This window comes from Penaeus japonicus, unplaced genomic scaffold (genome assembly GCF_977035675.1).
Source record: "Penaeus japonicus unplaced genomic scaffold, GWHDUDI00000001_assembly GWHDUDI00000023, whole genome shotgun sequence".
Classification (NCBI taxonomy): domain Eukaryota; kingdom Metazoa; phylum Arthropoda; class Malacostraca; order Decapoda; family Penaeidae; genus Penaeus; species Penaeus japonicus.
In genome coordinates this window covers 12,989,964-13,004,963 of record NW_028234425.1, presented here as the reverse complement: position 1 = coordinate 13,004,963, position 15,000 = coordinate 12,989,964, and the positions used below count along the sequence as shown (strand labels likewise).

General features: G+C 47.2%; 1 protein-coding gene across 7 annotated transcripts in view; it reads right to left on the bottom strand.

Moving 5' to 3' along the window:
- The window catches only part of Lpin (phosphatidate phosphatase LPIN), a 38,093-nt gene that overhangs the window by 18,477 nt on the left and 4,616 nt on the right, over positions 1-15,000 (bottom strand). For all 7 annotated transcript variants that reach the window (XR_015192141.1, XR_015192140.1, XR_006224348.2 and 4 more), the window contains exons 2-3: positions 14,729-14,859; positions 13,343-13,449 (exon numbers count right to left, since the gene is read on the bottom strand). Coding sequence is in view for 3 of the 7 variants with exons in the window: in XM_043035379.2 (XP_042891313.2) it covers positions 13,343-13,449; positions 14,729-14,801 (180 nt within the window). In the remaining 4 variants the exon portion in view is untranslated. The remainder of the gene's footprint in view (positions 1-13,342; positions 13,450-14,728; positions 14,860-15,000) is intronic.

The window sequence follows — 15,000 nt, the reverse complement described above, 5'->3', positions numbered from 1 at the left end:
CATTACATGAAATTCAAATAAATAAAATAGGCTAGCGATTTTTGTGCATTCTATATTCTATTATATATATTGTTTGTTACGGGTCGCGACCAGTCCTAGTAGAGGAGCTGCTACTTGGGAGTGATAAATGGGGAGTGCAATGGTAATAATCTGATGGCAGCGGTGATGCATTCATGCTGAGCATCAAACTGCATTGCGTGTTTTCAACACTTGCCACCAGCAGCGATGTGGTATGCACATTACGAACTACGTTACATTTAATAGTCACTACTTCTCTAGAACATAAGTAACATTGGAAAAGGGGGTAGAAAAGATACTGAGAAATCATAACTACAGAAACGCATTGCTCTTTGAGGTAATTACCGAAAAGGATTGAGGAAAGTAAATTGGGTGTGTCCATTCCATTCAGGGAAACGAGGGATACCTTTGGGCGTAACTCAGACTGCAGTGGTGTGTGTGTGTGGGGGGGGGGTTAACACATGAGAGGAGGGAGGGGGCATGCGATCACATGACGTAACGATGCAATATGGCAACATTGCGTATCAGGAAGGCAGTGCGCCTACGTAATGAGTGCTGAAAGTGTTGCCGCGGGGAGGGTGGAGCAGATGTGGCACTTAGTTTAAAATGGACACTGATAAACGGCCCCGAAAAGCTAGTAATATGAGAAACTCATGTTGTGGGGGGTAAGATAAATAAGCGGAGAGCATGAGTGGATATAACATAAAAGGTTCCACGGAACACCCATACGGAAGACAGGGAGTGGGCGAGGGATGAACCAGGTGCAGTGATGCAGTAAAGGGCGGAGTAGGGTATTGGGCGGGAAACGCAAGATCACGTGACCAGACCGACCCGTCCCAAACCAGTCACAACTGCTCTCTCAACCTTTCTCAACCTTCCTCTCCCCTCCTCCCTTCTCCCTACTCTCTACTGAGTCATGCCGTAAAACTTCCCAGTCGTTTCGCCGAATCATAAGTGCATTAAGGGATTACTATCTCTATAGCGCCTCTTTATATTGGGACATGGACGGAGCACCGAGGCTGAACAGACACTTGGAAGGGAAAAATACATACTCGAAGCAAACGTGTTTCTCGCTCTTCCCGCCGAGTGTCTGGCAATGCGGCCGATGTGAAAAGGCTATCCAATTATATTTAGACATATCCCGGCCCCCTTATTGGCATATAATCCTAACAAATATGATAATTGAAACAGCACTGGGACGTATCGACCTTCGTACTCTGGTAAACAACGTCAGCTGATGACCTCCAGCTGCCGCGACTCCACGCTATCCTTTGCCCCTCCCCTTTCCTCAATGCTACTGGACTCGCACTCTCCAATTCGTTAAGAAAACGATCACGCCCATATCAGTATACATATTTACAAAAAAAAAAAAAAAAAAAAAAAAACATACAAACTGAATAGACTGGTAGACTTGTAACGCCGTCTAAACATCCCAACCTCCGACCTTTTACCTGCCTTGGTTACAGTTAATTATTAGGTGCAGCCTAGCCTACACCCCGGCCACCACCCCCACCCCACCCCCACCCTTATCCACGTCATCCCCTATACATCGCCGTTTCCTTTCTCTCGCCACAAACAATTACAATTTCATCCTGTAGCATCTCACCCCAACGGTAAACACACCAACGACCTAGAACCGCAATTTTTAGATATAGGTCATCTGAGCTTTGGTCCAGGGGGTCAAAGTCGTCATACGAATTTAGAGGTCATGGCGCTTTTGCCTATCGGTTTGTTTGTTTGTTTGTTTTTGTGTGTGTGTGTGTGTGTGTGTGTGTGTGTGTGTGTGTGTGTGTGTGTGTGTGTGTGTGTGTGTGTGTGTGTGTGTGTGTGTGTGTGTGTGTGTGTGTGTGTTATTATCCATCTCCATCTCCTAAGACTATATAAATATGCTGGGATATTTTTTTTTCAATTCACTGCTTTCCTTTCACATCTGGAAATGCTGCACGGTAGCGCGGAGTAAATTGTTTAACCTCCCACGTTGCTGGAGTGAATGTAATGCGCTCATGGGCAGAAGACCGGGGCCGTTGGAGAGAGCCGACTTTTTGACACGCTGAATGGGTGTTAGACATTGTGGGCAAGGCTCTCTTTGTTGGATGTCACTCACTGCCTCTGGACCTCTTTATGGCTCTCTATGGTTCTCATTTCTGTCTGTCTATCTATTTGTCTGTCTGTCTGTGTCTGTCTGTGTGTCTGTCTGTGCGTCTGTCTGTCTGTCTGTCTGTCTGTCTGTCTGTCTGTCTTACACACAAACACACACACACACACACACAAAGAGAGAGAGAGAGAGAAAGAGAGAGAGAGGAAGAGAGAGAGAGAGAGAGAGAGAGAGAGAGAGAGAGAGAGAGAGAGAGAGAGAGAGAGAGAGAGAGAGAGAGAGAGAGAGAGAGAGAGAGAGAGAGAGAGAGACTTAATTTAAAAGACCAAACCAACCGACTACGCAAAGGACAAAGCAGGAGACAAAACAGAGATCCAGAACTGAAAGTACCGTCAACATGCCCTTTCCACCACTACTGCCCGGCCTTGCTCTCTCCCTCCCTCGCTCATGGCCAGCAAGACTCTTAAATACGATCATCTTTTATTTTGCTACCGCTCGAATCAAAACCTTTTTTTTTCTTTTCTTCGAGCGAAGGCAATCGTGTTTCGCGACGGCTCTCGCATTTCGATCGCCTTGTGGATTCTGCGCCCATGTCCATATCGCGAGCATTGCATTCCGATTGGTCTCGCTCCATCACGGGAGCTTTGAGGGGGGGGGGTCAGCAGGCGGGGTGACGCGTGGGAGGATAGAGGTGGGAGGGGGGAGTAGGGCAGGAGAGGCGTGAAGGGGAGAAGGAGGGAGAGGGTAAGGGGAAGGGAGAGTAAAGGAAGGGGAGGGGAGGGGAGGGGGAGGGGAGGGGAGGGGAGGGGGGAGGGGAGGGGAGGGGAGGGGAGGGGAAGGGAGGGGGGAGGAGGAGGAGGAGAGGGGAAGAAGTGGAGAAGGTGAGGAGGAGGAGGGGGGAAGAAGGGGAGAGGATGGAGAAAGGTTAGGGAGGGAGAGGAGGAGGGGAGGAGGAGGAGGCGGAGGGTGGGAGGAGGGTGGAGGAGGGTCATCTGGTGCCTGCCAGACGGCTAATCTAAACGGCAGCAGAATAACGACCTTTCCAGAACTACACTCGTGCGCCCAGACACAGCAGATACCAGTGGCAGTAAAGTCGAGAGTCCTAGCGTTCAGCATGTCAGACGAATCCTTGTAGCTGGCGTTGAGTTTCACGTTTTTCATCAAGGTCTTGAACCCACCGCACAACGAACTTATTACGTCACTGGGCAATCAGCTGTGCCGGCTATCTTTAGCTCCAATGACAGCATGCACGTGCTTCCCTATAATAAGTGACCGGTATAGCTACGGGACGTATGCTATGGAGGAAAAAATGTGCTTCATTCAAATCGTCTTCAGTCAGGTTCTGATTTTTTTACCGTATGGCCAACAACCATGATCGTAACTTTCACAATGGCATAATCCATTACCATTGATACAGCTCATCTTTAGTATCGGCGATGTTGCTAATGTTGAATAAGCACTTCTTTCGGGCTTTTTTGACGTGCAGCGCGAGAACGTAACAACAGAGATCTCTCGAGCCGTCTTAACGAGGTCGAGAGGCTCAACGCGAGCAGCCAGGTGTCATTACAAGGTATCTGCGGCTTGTGGCACTTCTTGCATAATGGCTGCGCGGCGATTCCCAGGCAACTTCCCCTCTTCCTTCTCTCCTTCCTTCCGCGGACGCCAGACCAAGCTAACATCTGCGGTCGACGTCCCTTTGCGAGCCCCGCCTCAAGGAACGAGGAACACGCGGTTGCGCTCGTTACGTGTCTATTGCCCCTGCTCCTCGGCGACCAAGAGGCGGTTAGGCGAAAGGGAAGAAGAGCCATTCCTCTCCTAACATGGGCATGGAGATGTTGCCCTCGGTAAGACGTTCCGGGATTACCATTCCGGCGAAAGTGCTAAGGATACACAGCTTTAAGGGCCGCGCGGATACAAAGAGAGAGAAAAAAAATACGGGCAAATGAGGCAGCAGCCATGAGAGTGCCAGCGGAGGCAGGAGGGCGGCTGAGGCACAATGACGGTGCAACGTTGAGTGGTGACGAGGCCAACGGTTGGTGTCGGGATGGGATTTCAAACGCAGACGGTGTAAACGGACTTCCCTCTGCACTCCACCCAAAGCCAAGCTTTTTTCTCCTCTTTTTTTACTGGGAAGAGATAAGAAAAAATCCCTAAAAAATATCGGAGTGAGTAATCCTAGCCTTTCGCCCCCACCCGGCAGCGAGGGGTCTGGCTGCTCATGATGACTACTTCCGTCAGAGTTGCAGAGTCACAACGTACTCGCACTTTCCGCCACCACCTGTGCTCACAATCGGCAGATCCTAAGGCACGTGACAAGGCACACTTTCTAGCATATATATAACTCTACACGAATGTTCGCTATTGAAAACAGTCACGCTTAAGTAAAAGCGCTGCACGAGTATCACGATATCACCAGGGTGACCCTCAGCCCGCGCGGTAACACGGACACAATATTGGGGCCCCGGCAGCCGTGTAAGTTAGGTACCATCAAGCACTCTGTGTAGGTAGATGTTGCTATGCCAATGCCGCGTTCACTGCTTTGCCTTGTGCTTTCTCTTGCATCTTATCCCCTGTGATGAACATCAACGAGAACGCTCAATTCATACATGCAAAGCCGCCATAAAACATTCAGATCGCGTATCTCTTCCCACTTTCTCCCGTGACAGGATATCTTACTCACAAGCCCTATCAAGTACCGAACACACGCGCACACAAACTATATGTATATATAATACATGATATAGATATATATATATATATATATATATATATATATATATATATATATATATATATATATATATATATATATATATATATATATATATATATATATATATATATAATGAAAAAACCGAGTTAACTTTGCGATGGGCCAGCCGCTGTATTGGTCATTTTTCATTAAAAAGCCGTAAGAGCGAACGCTAAGTGCATAGCGGGAACACCACGACGCCCACAACAGCCGCAGACAACCCCCCTATCCACCCCCCTCAGACTGCAGACGATCCCTATCCCCCTATCCCCCTATCCCTATCCCTGCCGACCCCCCCCCCCTCCGTCGGTAATTACAGATGCAGGTAAACAACAGCAAAGCGCTTCTTGCAGTCATGTTTCCCACGGAAAGCTTCCTCCTAGCATTTTTTGACTTGTGAGTGAGTGCGAGTGCGAGTGTGAGTGAGTGAGTGTGAGTGAGTAAGTGTGAGTGTGAGTAAGTAAGTGTGAGTGTGAGTGTGAGTGTGAGTGCGAGTGTGTGTGCATGAGTGTGTGAGTGAGTGAGTGAGTGAGTGAGTGAGTGAGTGAGTGAGTGAGTGAGTGAGTGAGTGAGTGAGTGAGTGAGTGAGTGAGTGAGTGAGTGAGTGAGTGAGTGTGAGTGAGTGAGTGAGTGTGAGTGAGTGAGTGTGAGTGAGTGAGTGAGTGAGTGTGAGTGAGTGAGTGAGTGAGTGAGTGAGTGAGTGAGTGAGTGAGTGAGTGAGTGAGTGAGTGTGAGTGAGTGAGTGAGTGAGTGAGTAAGTGAGTGACTGAGTGTGAATGAGTGAGTGAGTGAGTGAGTGAGTGTGTAAGAGAGTGTGTGAGTGAGTGTGTGAGTGAGTGAGTGAGTGAGTGAGTGAGTGAGTGAGTGAGTGAGTGAGTGAGTGAGTGAGTGAGTGAGTGAGTGAGTGAGTGAGTGAGTGAGTGAGTGAGTGAATGCGGGCGTGTGCGAGCATAATCGGTTATAGACAAGCACAGCCAAACCTACTGAAGGATATGCAATCAATATCGTCTTTAATTAATATAACATTTTTTCATTCTAAATACACACACACAAAAGAAGACAACGAAACTTACAATCAAGATATTCAGCATGACAAGAAAACCGAATTCCCATGAAATCAGAGAGGAAAGTACGTCCTGCGCGCCATCCCCCCCATCCCCATCCCCTCCATTCCCCCAACCCCCCACCCACCCTCCTTCCGTCGCGAGATCTGCGGTGACGTCACTCCGGCAGACGACACTGCGGCAGTGACGTCACCTTACTCAGAGACGGGTCTGGCGTGATCGCGACATATAAACGAGGCGCTCAGCTTCGCAGATTTATCGGCCACCGAAGCAGCACGCGGAAAATCCTCATCCGCCATCTTTCTTTCTTTCTTTCTTTCTTTCTTTGATTTTTCCCACCGCGATGCAAATACCGAGTCATATTTATACCACAAGATTCGGAAATGTCGCAATGCCAACTGCTAACTTTCCCAGCGGTCTTTCCGGTTGGCTCATGAAGGCATCTCGGCTCAGTCGCGTAAGGTCGGTCGGGATCAGCCTCCTCCTAAACGGGGTTCTTTCGCGGCGAATAATGCGAGCTATTAATAAACATGCTGAAATGGAGAGAGGAAGCGGGACGGGGTGAGGGTGAGGGGGAAGAGGGGGAAGAGGGAGAGGGAGAGGGAGAGGGAGAGGGAGAGGGAGAGGGAGAGGGAGAGGGAGAGGGAGAGGGAGAGGGAGAAAGAGAGGAGAGAGAGGAAAGAAAAAGAGGAGAGAGAGAGGAAGGGAGAGAGAGAGGAGAGGAGAGGAAAGGAGAGAGAGAGGAGAGAGGAGAGAGAGAGAGAGAGGAGAGAGGAGAGAGAGAGAGGAGAGAGAGAGAGGGAGAGGGAGAGAGGGAGAGGGAGAGGAGGGAGAGGGAGAGAAGAGGGAGAGAGGAGGGAGAGGGAGAGAAGAGGGAGAGAGGAGGGAGAGGGAGAGAAGAGGGAGAGAGGAGGGAGAGGGAGAGAAGAGGGAGAGGGAGAGAGGAGGGAGAGGGAGAGGGAGAGGGAAGGGAGGGAGAGAGAGAGAGGGGTGGGAGGGAAGGAGGGATAAGGAAGGAGAGAGAGAGAGAGAGAGAGAGAGAGAGAGAGAGAGAGAGAGAGAGAGAGAGAGAGAGGGAGGGGGAGAGGAGGGGGGGGAGAGGGGGGGGAGAGGGGGAGGAGAGGGAGAGAGAGAGGGGGAGAGAGAGGGGAAGAGAGAGGGGGAGAGAGAGGGGGAGACAGAGGGGAAGACAGAGGGGAAGACAGAGGGGAAGACAGAGGGGAAGACAGAGGGGAAGAGAGAGGGGGAGAGAGAGGGGGAGAGGGGGAGAGAGGGAGAGAGAGAAAAAAAGAGAAAGAGAGAGAGAGAGAGAGGAGATTGGGGGATCCCAGCGGAGGTACTTTCCCACCCAGGGACCCTGCTCCCCCCCCCCCTTTTCCCCTCGCCCTGCGGAGGAAAACACAATACGGTGGGCAAGAGGGCATGGCTTTCATTCACAACGGCCATATGAGAAGTAAACAACCTGCCCCTCTCCCTCCCCTCCCCCACCCGCCCCCTCGACGCCTCGTGTAACGCACGGCGGATATCATCGTCCTTTCCTCCCTCCATAGGCCTACCGCTTCGACACGTGGTGAGCCACCGTATAACTTTGACCGTATCATATCTAACTGCCAACACCTTTGAGTTCTGTCTTTCTCTGTCTGTTTGTGTCTGTGTCTGTATCTCTGCCCCTGTCTCTCTGTCTCCCTGTCTCTCTGCCTCCGTATCTCTCTGCCTCCGTATCTCTCTGTCTCTCTGTCTCCCTGTCTCTCTGTCTCTCTGTCTCCCTGTCTCTCTGTCTCCAGCTCTTTTTATCCCTGTCTCTCTGTCTCTCTGTCTCCCGCTCTTTTTATCCCTGTCTCTCTGTCTCTCTGTCTCCCCGTCTCTCTCTGTCTCTGTCGCGCTGTTTCTTTAGACCTGTCTCCTTTTTATATTTTCAAGTGTTGTTTGTCATATCCTGAGGCAGCGCCCCCTACAATATTACATTTTTGTGCACATCGTCCACATTCCTTTTCCTTGATCGTAAGAATTCCAAATAACAGATATGCTTCCACTGGTCAATAAACCACAGCAAAAGAGCAGAATCAAGAACATGCTAACTATCCACACAGAGTGATTCTTAAAGATCTTTCCAATCCAACATTAACACACAGCAGCATCGCGAGAAACGACATCCAACGAGAGGATAATCCCCGTCGTTCCAGCGGGGGCGTTACTCGACTGGCATCTAATCACTCTGTGCCGAAAGGCGATTGGAAAATAGAAACCACACTCAAGCTCGACCTTCTGAATAATTGAACATAATGAGGGTCACGCGATCCAATAACATTCAAGTAATTACACTTGACTGAATCACCGCTGATTACCATACATACATACACCTTGCACGCGACACAGGGCAACATGCCTCCCCGCCCCCCCCGTAAACCCACGCAAGCAATAGTGGCAAGTCAGACACCCACCTCAGGCTTTGTTTCAGGGTGACGCGGGGGAAGGGAGGGCGGGAGGGGGGGGGGAGGTAGCATAGGACACCGTTCGGATTCCTTCTCGGAGGAGGTAAAGATTTACAAATAACGGAAATGCATCACTTGACCCATTCGACACAATAAAATGATATCAATGATGAGGAAGAGGAGAGACATAAGACAATGTTTATGTTATCGGAGGCGTGGACAGGGGAGCAGGATAACATACATGGACTTTGGCCTCGATGAGAGATAACATTTTTAACAGGTCTGGCTATGATGACATCAAGGTTACCAAATTTAACATAATGTCTTGAATAGATTTATTCAGCAAACTTACTTTATCGATGGCACTCTATTCGCAGAATATTAACAAGATAAAAAATGTACTGATTACTGAAGACAATGTGCTCTAAATAAATAAATAAATAAATAAATATAAATATATATATATAATAATAATAATAATAAAATAAATATCAATAACGAATCAATAAATATGAACCTCGTTACACAAAATATCTACTAAAAACGTTACGTGAAGATTAAGCAATTTTCATCTTCTGAAGTAATCATTTATTTCTCGAGGTGTGCTGATAACGAGAAGGACAAAACACGATAATAAGCTAAAAATAGCCAAACGCATCAACTCGCCGCCATTAGCATCCGACGAAGTGCTCTATCACCGCTTCTCTGAACAGTGCACTTCCCGTACGGCTAAAAATCCCTATTGCAATTGCCATTCTCAACGTAGCCGGCGCAGTACTTGCTTGGCCAGGACTTCATCTTTTTTTAGGAGTGCCACGAGTGATGATCGGGGAGGGGCGAGTGCCAGCCAGGAAAATTGCGTATTATACCTCAGCCGCCGGTCGGTCGCCAATAGCCAAGTATGTCCTCGTGTGAAATACAAATGCCAATACTTTAAAGTATCTAAATACTTTCGCTGACTCTTGTTTGGTGCTGATTATTCCTATTGGCAAAGTCAGTCATCCGATTACTAACAGACTAAACCGATTAATCTGAAGAACGAGGTAAGATTTAAAAAAATAACAGGTTTTGTAAACAAGTGTTCAAAGACCTGAAAATGTGCGGTAGGATTAACGGTGCCACATGTGCGTCTCGACACCACCAAAGGAAGAAGCGAGATGTGTCAACACGGCGCTCTATCTGCCTCGTTCATTCTTTGGCCAAATGCAAGTGCAGGTGGACACCCATCCTCGCCCAACGTGAACACATGCAAATACATTTATACACATACAGCCGTACATACATGCATCATACATACATCCATACATAATATACATCCATATATCTATACATACATGCATACATACATACATACATACATACATACATACATACATACATACATACATACATACATACATACATACATACATACATACATACATACATACACACACACACACACACACACACACACACACACACACACACACACACACACACACACACACACACACACACACACACACATGCATTCACACAAAGATCCTCCCAGGTCCCCCCTTCCGCCAACACGTGTTTTTTGGCAGGAGCCTCACCACCAAGGAATGCTACAACCACATGACTCTATTGGCAGGAGGGAGGCTCAAGAGAGGGGGGAGGGGGGAGGTTAAAAACAGGTGTCCTGGCGTACTGTCATGTCATGTGCTCACCTGGTGCGCAGATTCCACTCGATTCAAGTAACTTATTAGGACATAGCCTCGGGTCCTGGCGTGACGTCACACCTCTGACGGGTGCCAATAAAAGCACTGAGGAGTTATGGCCAGACGCACTCTTACTTTCTAATTGTTCATCGACTTCTAGTTTGGTTGAACTTTCCTCCAAGGCCGCCGTTCCCGAAGGACTTGTTAGGCCTAAGCTACCGCCTTGGAATGCATGCCTCAGGAGTGAATAACCTACCCTTGGTCTTAGCAAAACTGAACCACACGCATTGTTCATGAAAGAAAAAGTGTTTCACTACTCTAATACGAGATGATTTGAATATTATCGAAGTGTTCACAGCATTCCAGATCACCGTCGAGCCTAAAACAACCCGACTGTACCACTGCCTATCTGGAGTAACTCACAAGAAATGGGATATTGTATTCTATCAGTTAATTCTCTTTTCTTTATTAGTACTTCTCTTTCGCCTTCTTAGCGTCACCAGTGGGAAGGGTTAACGTGGATCAGCTGCGGATTACAGGCATGTCCCACTAAATCCATCTTAAGGTACGGTACCTTGCCAGTAAAAAGTATTGAGGTCCCTCGACATAACTAACAATCAAGAATATATATATATATATATATATATATATATATATATATATATATATATATATATATATATTTTTATTATATTTTATACATATATATATATATATATTTTTTATATACATATATATATATATATATATATATATATATATATATATATATATATGTATATATTATATAATATATATATATTAAAGCCATACCGGTGAAAATTTTACAATCAAACAGTTCCCTTTGTTGAGATCATCTAAATGAAGACTGCCTGGTGATATCACGTCATATCTTCAACATCGTAATCCTCGCGTAGGGCCGTTTATCTTTTAACTGTGTTTCTAATACCGTATTAACGCGTTGATAAAATTAAAGGAAGAAAAAAATGCTGAGAAACTCGCCACCCCCCTTTCCTCCGGCGCAGGAACGAGGCATATCGTGTTTCAATATACTACAGGAGACTCGTGGACCGCTCAGAATACACCACACCTACATAATCCATTTACTCAGGCTCAGTACTCCAAATCTGTGAGCCCAGTTCACTCGAGGTTCAGTATCGACAGAACTTACCTCCACATTACTTGTTTAATTAAGTACCCATGACGGAGTTGGTACAGAAGGCAACAAAAATGTTTTAAGAAAGTTTACACAACCACAACCCTATATTTTTGACAAAATCCCCTTGAAACAATCTTCTAAGAACATAGTCATATGACCCCAGTCTTGCTCTGTCCCTGTCCCTGGCGTCCTAGTAACAAGGGACACACTAGGCTGCATCCACAACCTGACCCGATCCCGCCCGCACCCATACAAAGTTACTCCCCCAAGGCCCTTCAACACCCCCGTCCTCTTCACTATATCCTTTTATCACACCCCTTTGCACTCGACTCCGTCCCGGGTGGTCGAAGGAAACAAAGTTGCGTAGAAAAGGAGAAAGAGAGAGAGGAGAGAAGAAAGAGAGGGCAGAGGAGAAAAAAGTAGAAAGAGAATAAAGAAAGAAGAGAGGTGAAAAAAGAATAGAAAGAGGAGAAAAACAGAAAAGAGAGGTGAAGAAAGAAGAGAGGTGAAAAAAGAGTAGAAAGAGGAGAAAAACAGAAAAGAGAGGTGAAAAAACAGAGTAGAGAGGAGAAAAAAGAGAGAAGAGGAGAAAAAGAGAGAAGAGAGGAGAGAGAGAAGAAAGAAGGTCGACGAGAGAAGAGAGAGAGAGAGAACGCAACTCGGCAGTGGATGTATTATCTATATAAAGAACCAGTCATGTCCTCCAGGAACCCCTGAGACATAATCAATATATTGTGGAGGAACCGAGGTTTGGTAGACACTCTTCGGAGCCTTCGATTCCCACGAGACATAGGGCTTTGGAGGGTATCTCACGCATACCTGACACGCTACACCATAATGGCTCCAATTCACGCCTCACACCCTTCTCCCTATCGCTTGTCCCTCTCCATTTCCGACCCCCCCCCCCACACTCCTCCTCCTCCTCCTCCTCTATCCGGCACTAAGACAACGACCAAGATTTCTGTTCATATTCCTAAATAACTCAACCTTGACGTCAATGTCTGAGATCAACCTTGAATCTCATTCCATATCTGTCCGTATCTCACTCTTATCAATATCCCAACTCTAACCATAAACAACATTCTTGTTTCCACATCTATCCAGCTACCCCTTTCCCCTTCCCCTCACCCCTCACCCCTCACCCCTCACCCCTTACCCCTTACCCCTCACCCCTCATCCCTCACCCCTCACCCCTCACCCCTCACCCCTCTCCTCTCCCCCACTACCACCACCCCTCCCCCTTCTGGTGTCATGCATGAGAGCCATCATGACAACGACACCGCATACCAAGGTGGGTTACTTAACGAGAGTGAGGCTCACCTTGCCGGGGAATAGAGCCTAAGATATGCACATACTTCCCTCCCTTAGTGCCACTACGTAGACGGGGGCTCATCTGGAAGACTTCTTATGCAAGGACATGGCTTCTGCGTCCAGATCCCACTGACCTAATGACCTAAGACTCAGCAATTAAACCCTTTTATGGTGTAATCTGCACGTACCTCCTCCAAGCCCTGCGTTTCTAACCTGACTTTACTATATAACTTTCTATCTTTCATTTCTGCGAAGTTCCTTAACCAGGTTGTTTGCATAAGCAAGGTGTGTGACTGTAAGCTACCCGGTCGACGCGAGTACTTTAAGCCAGGCAAGGCAGTTCACACGGTTAGCAAAAGCTCCTAAAACTCCAAATAGTTTGAAAAGACCTGCGCAGCAACAAGAGGGCGGCCAACAAAAGCCGCCTAACAAAAGGGACAGCCTCCCCACCACCCCAAAACAGGTGGTACAGCCTTCGCACCAGAGCATCAACATCGTGGGAAGAAAATCATCGCGACAAAAGATGAAGGTCAACAGCCATTATCTTCATAAACAAAACAAAACAAAAGACAAGACTCCGTGAATTGCATCCGACGCGAGCGGGAAAGAGGGAGAGTGAAGAACAAACAACCTAGACTTTATGAATGACAAACCAACGACCAATGAGATTACGGATATTGTTGATTTTATGAACGACATACAACGACTAAGAAGGGGGAGGTGGGGGTGGGGGGAGGGGGGAGGAGGGATGAGAGTGCAGCACGAATGATCTCGACTCGACGCATTACGAAGAGCTACCAGAAAGGCCAAAAAGGGATTCTTTACTTACCACTTTTTCTCGGCTCCGTAGTACGCCCATCTTGCCGAAGCGGACGTGAAAGGGAGAGCTGATGTACGAGCCATCTTCCTGCCGTACCACAACCACATCGATGGCACCTGCACGTAAGATAGCACATTAAAAAAAAATACGGACCTTCAAATCAAACAACATTTTCATCCAACGAACCATATGAATTACATTAATATAAACATATCCAATACATTTTTTTTCTTCCAACTAAAGTTTTTAAAACTCAATTAAAATATAATAATACCTATATCATGGAATTATCAGCATTTTTGGAAATGGGAGAAACCCCAGAAACCATGCCATCATAAATAAAATGATGATGTGATATGAGAGAGAGAGAGAGAGAGAGAGAGAGAGAGAGAGAGAGAGAGAGAGAGAGAGAGAGAGAGAGAGAGAGAGAGAGAGAGAGAGAGAGAGAAAGGGGGAAGGCAGAAAAGGGAAGAATTATAAAGGTAAGGCAAAAAAAAAATGAAAGGGGAGGGGAAGGGTGGGATGCGAAGGAAAGGGAAAAGGGGTATAATGGCCAGACTGTAGTAAAAAGTGACCCTCTTAAATTTGTATCAGTCCTTCTTCGCAACAATAAATTGCGTAGGATAGAGGCCGGTAGGGAGAGGGAGGAGGAGGAGGAGAGGGAGAAAAAAGAGATGGGGATGGGGAGGGAAGAGGGAGGGGGAGGGGGAGGGGGAGTGGGAGAAGGAGAGGGAGGGGGAGAGGCTGAGGCTGAGGGAGACGGAGAGGGAGAGAGGGAGAGAGGGAGAGAGGGAAAGAAAGATAGAAAGAGAAGAGAGAAGAAAAAACGAAAGAGAAAGAGAGAGAGAAGAAAAAACGAAAGAGAAAGAGAAAGAGAGTTATATAACAGAACACTAAAAAGAGAAAGTGGTAGCAGGCGAGTGTCAGAGAAACCAAGTGTTTGGCGCGTGCCATATGTACTGTTCACCCACGAGTGGCTATGCGCTCATGGTTTCCTCGGCTCCCTTGCTACTAACAAAAAAGCGGCTAAGGAACCAAGCAAAGGAGAATGGGCAGTCGTTAGCGAAGCAAGCCTTTACCGCATGGGAAGGAGTGTAGTATTATGAGCGCAAATATGCTAATACATTAACATGAAGTTGTGACATGAGGGTTCGGCGGTGACTGTGAGAGAAGCCGTGGCATACGAAAGGGTGCTAATAAAGGGAACGAGGAGAAGGCGACGAGGCTGAAGTGAGCCCGGCGGTAGGGAGGGGGAGGGTGAGAGAGAGAGAGAGAGAGAGAGAGAGAGAGAGAGAGAGAGAGAGAGAGAGAGAGAGAGAGAGAGAGAGAGAGAGAGAGAGAGAGAGAGAGAGAGAGAGAGAGAGAGAGAAACAATTGAGAAACCGACAAACTAACCTGTTAAAGTTGCAGCATTGATCTCATTGTAGAAATCTTTGAAGTTGGATATGAACTTGCCGATGTAGTTCATGACCTTTCTAGACTACAATTTTCCTACGGCGGGGCACTGTCCCCCACTTAGTCCAAACCTGCATTAATCACGGGAGAAAGGCATTTGTTATATGGATAGTGTATCATTGTATGTTGAATAACACGGAAATCATTTTATTCACTAGCAGTCATTTCTCATGGACTGGTTTGCATGTTTGTACAGCACGAACGTTTCACCA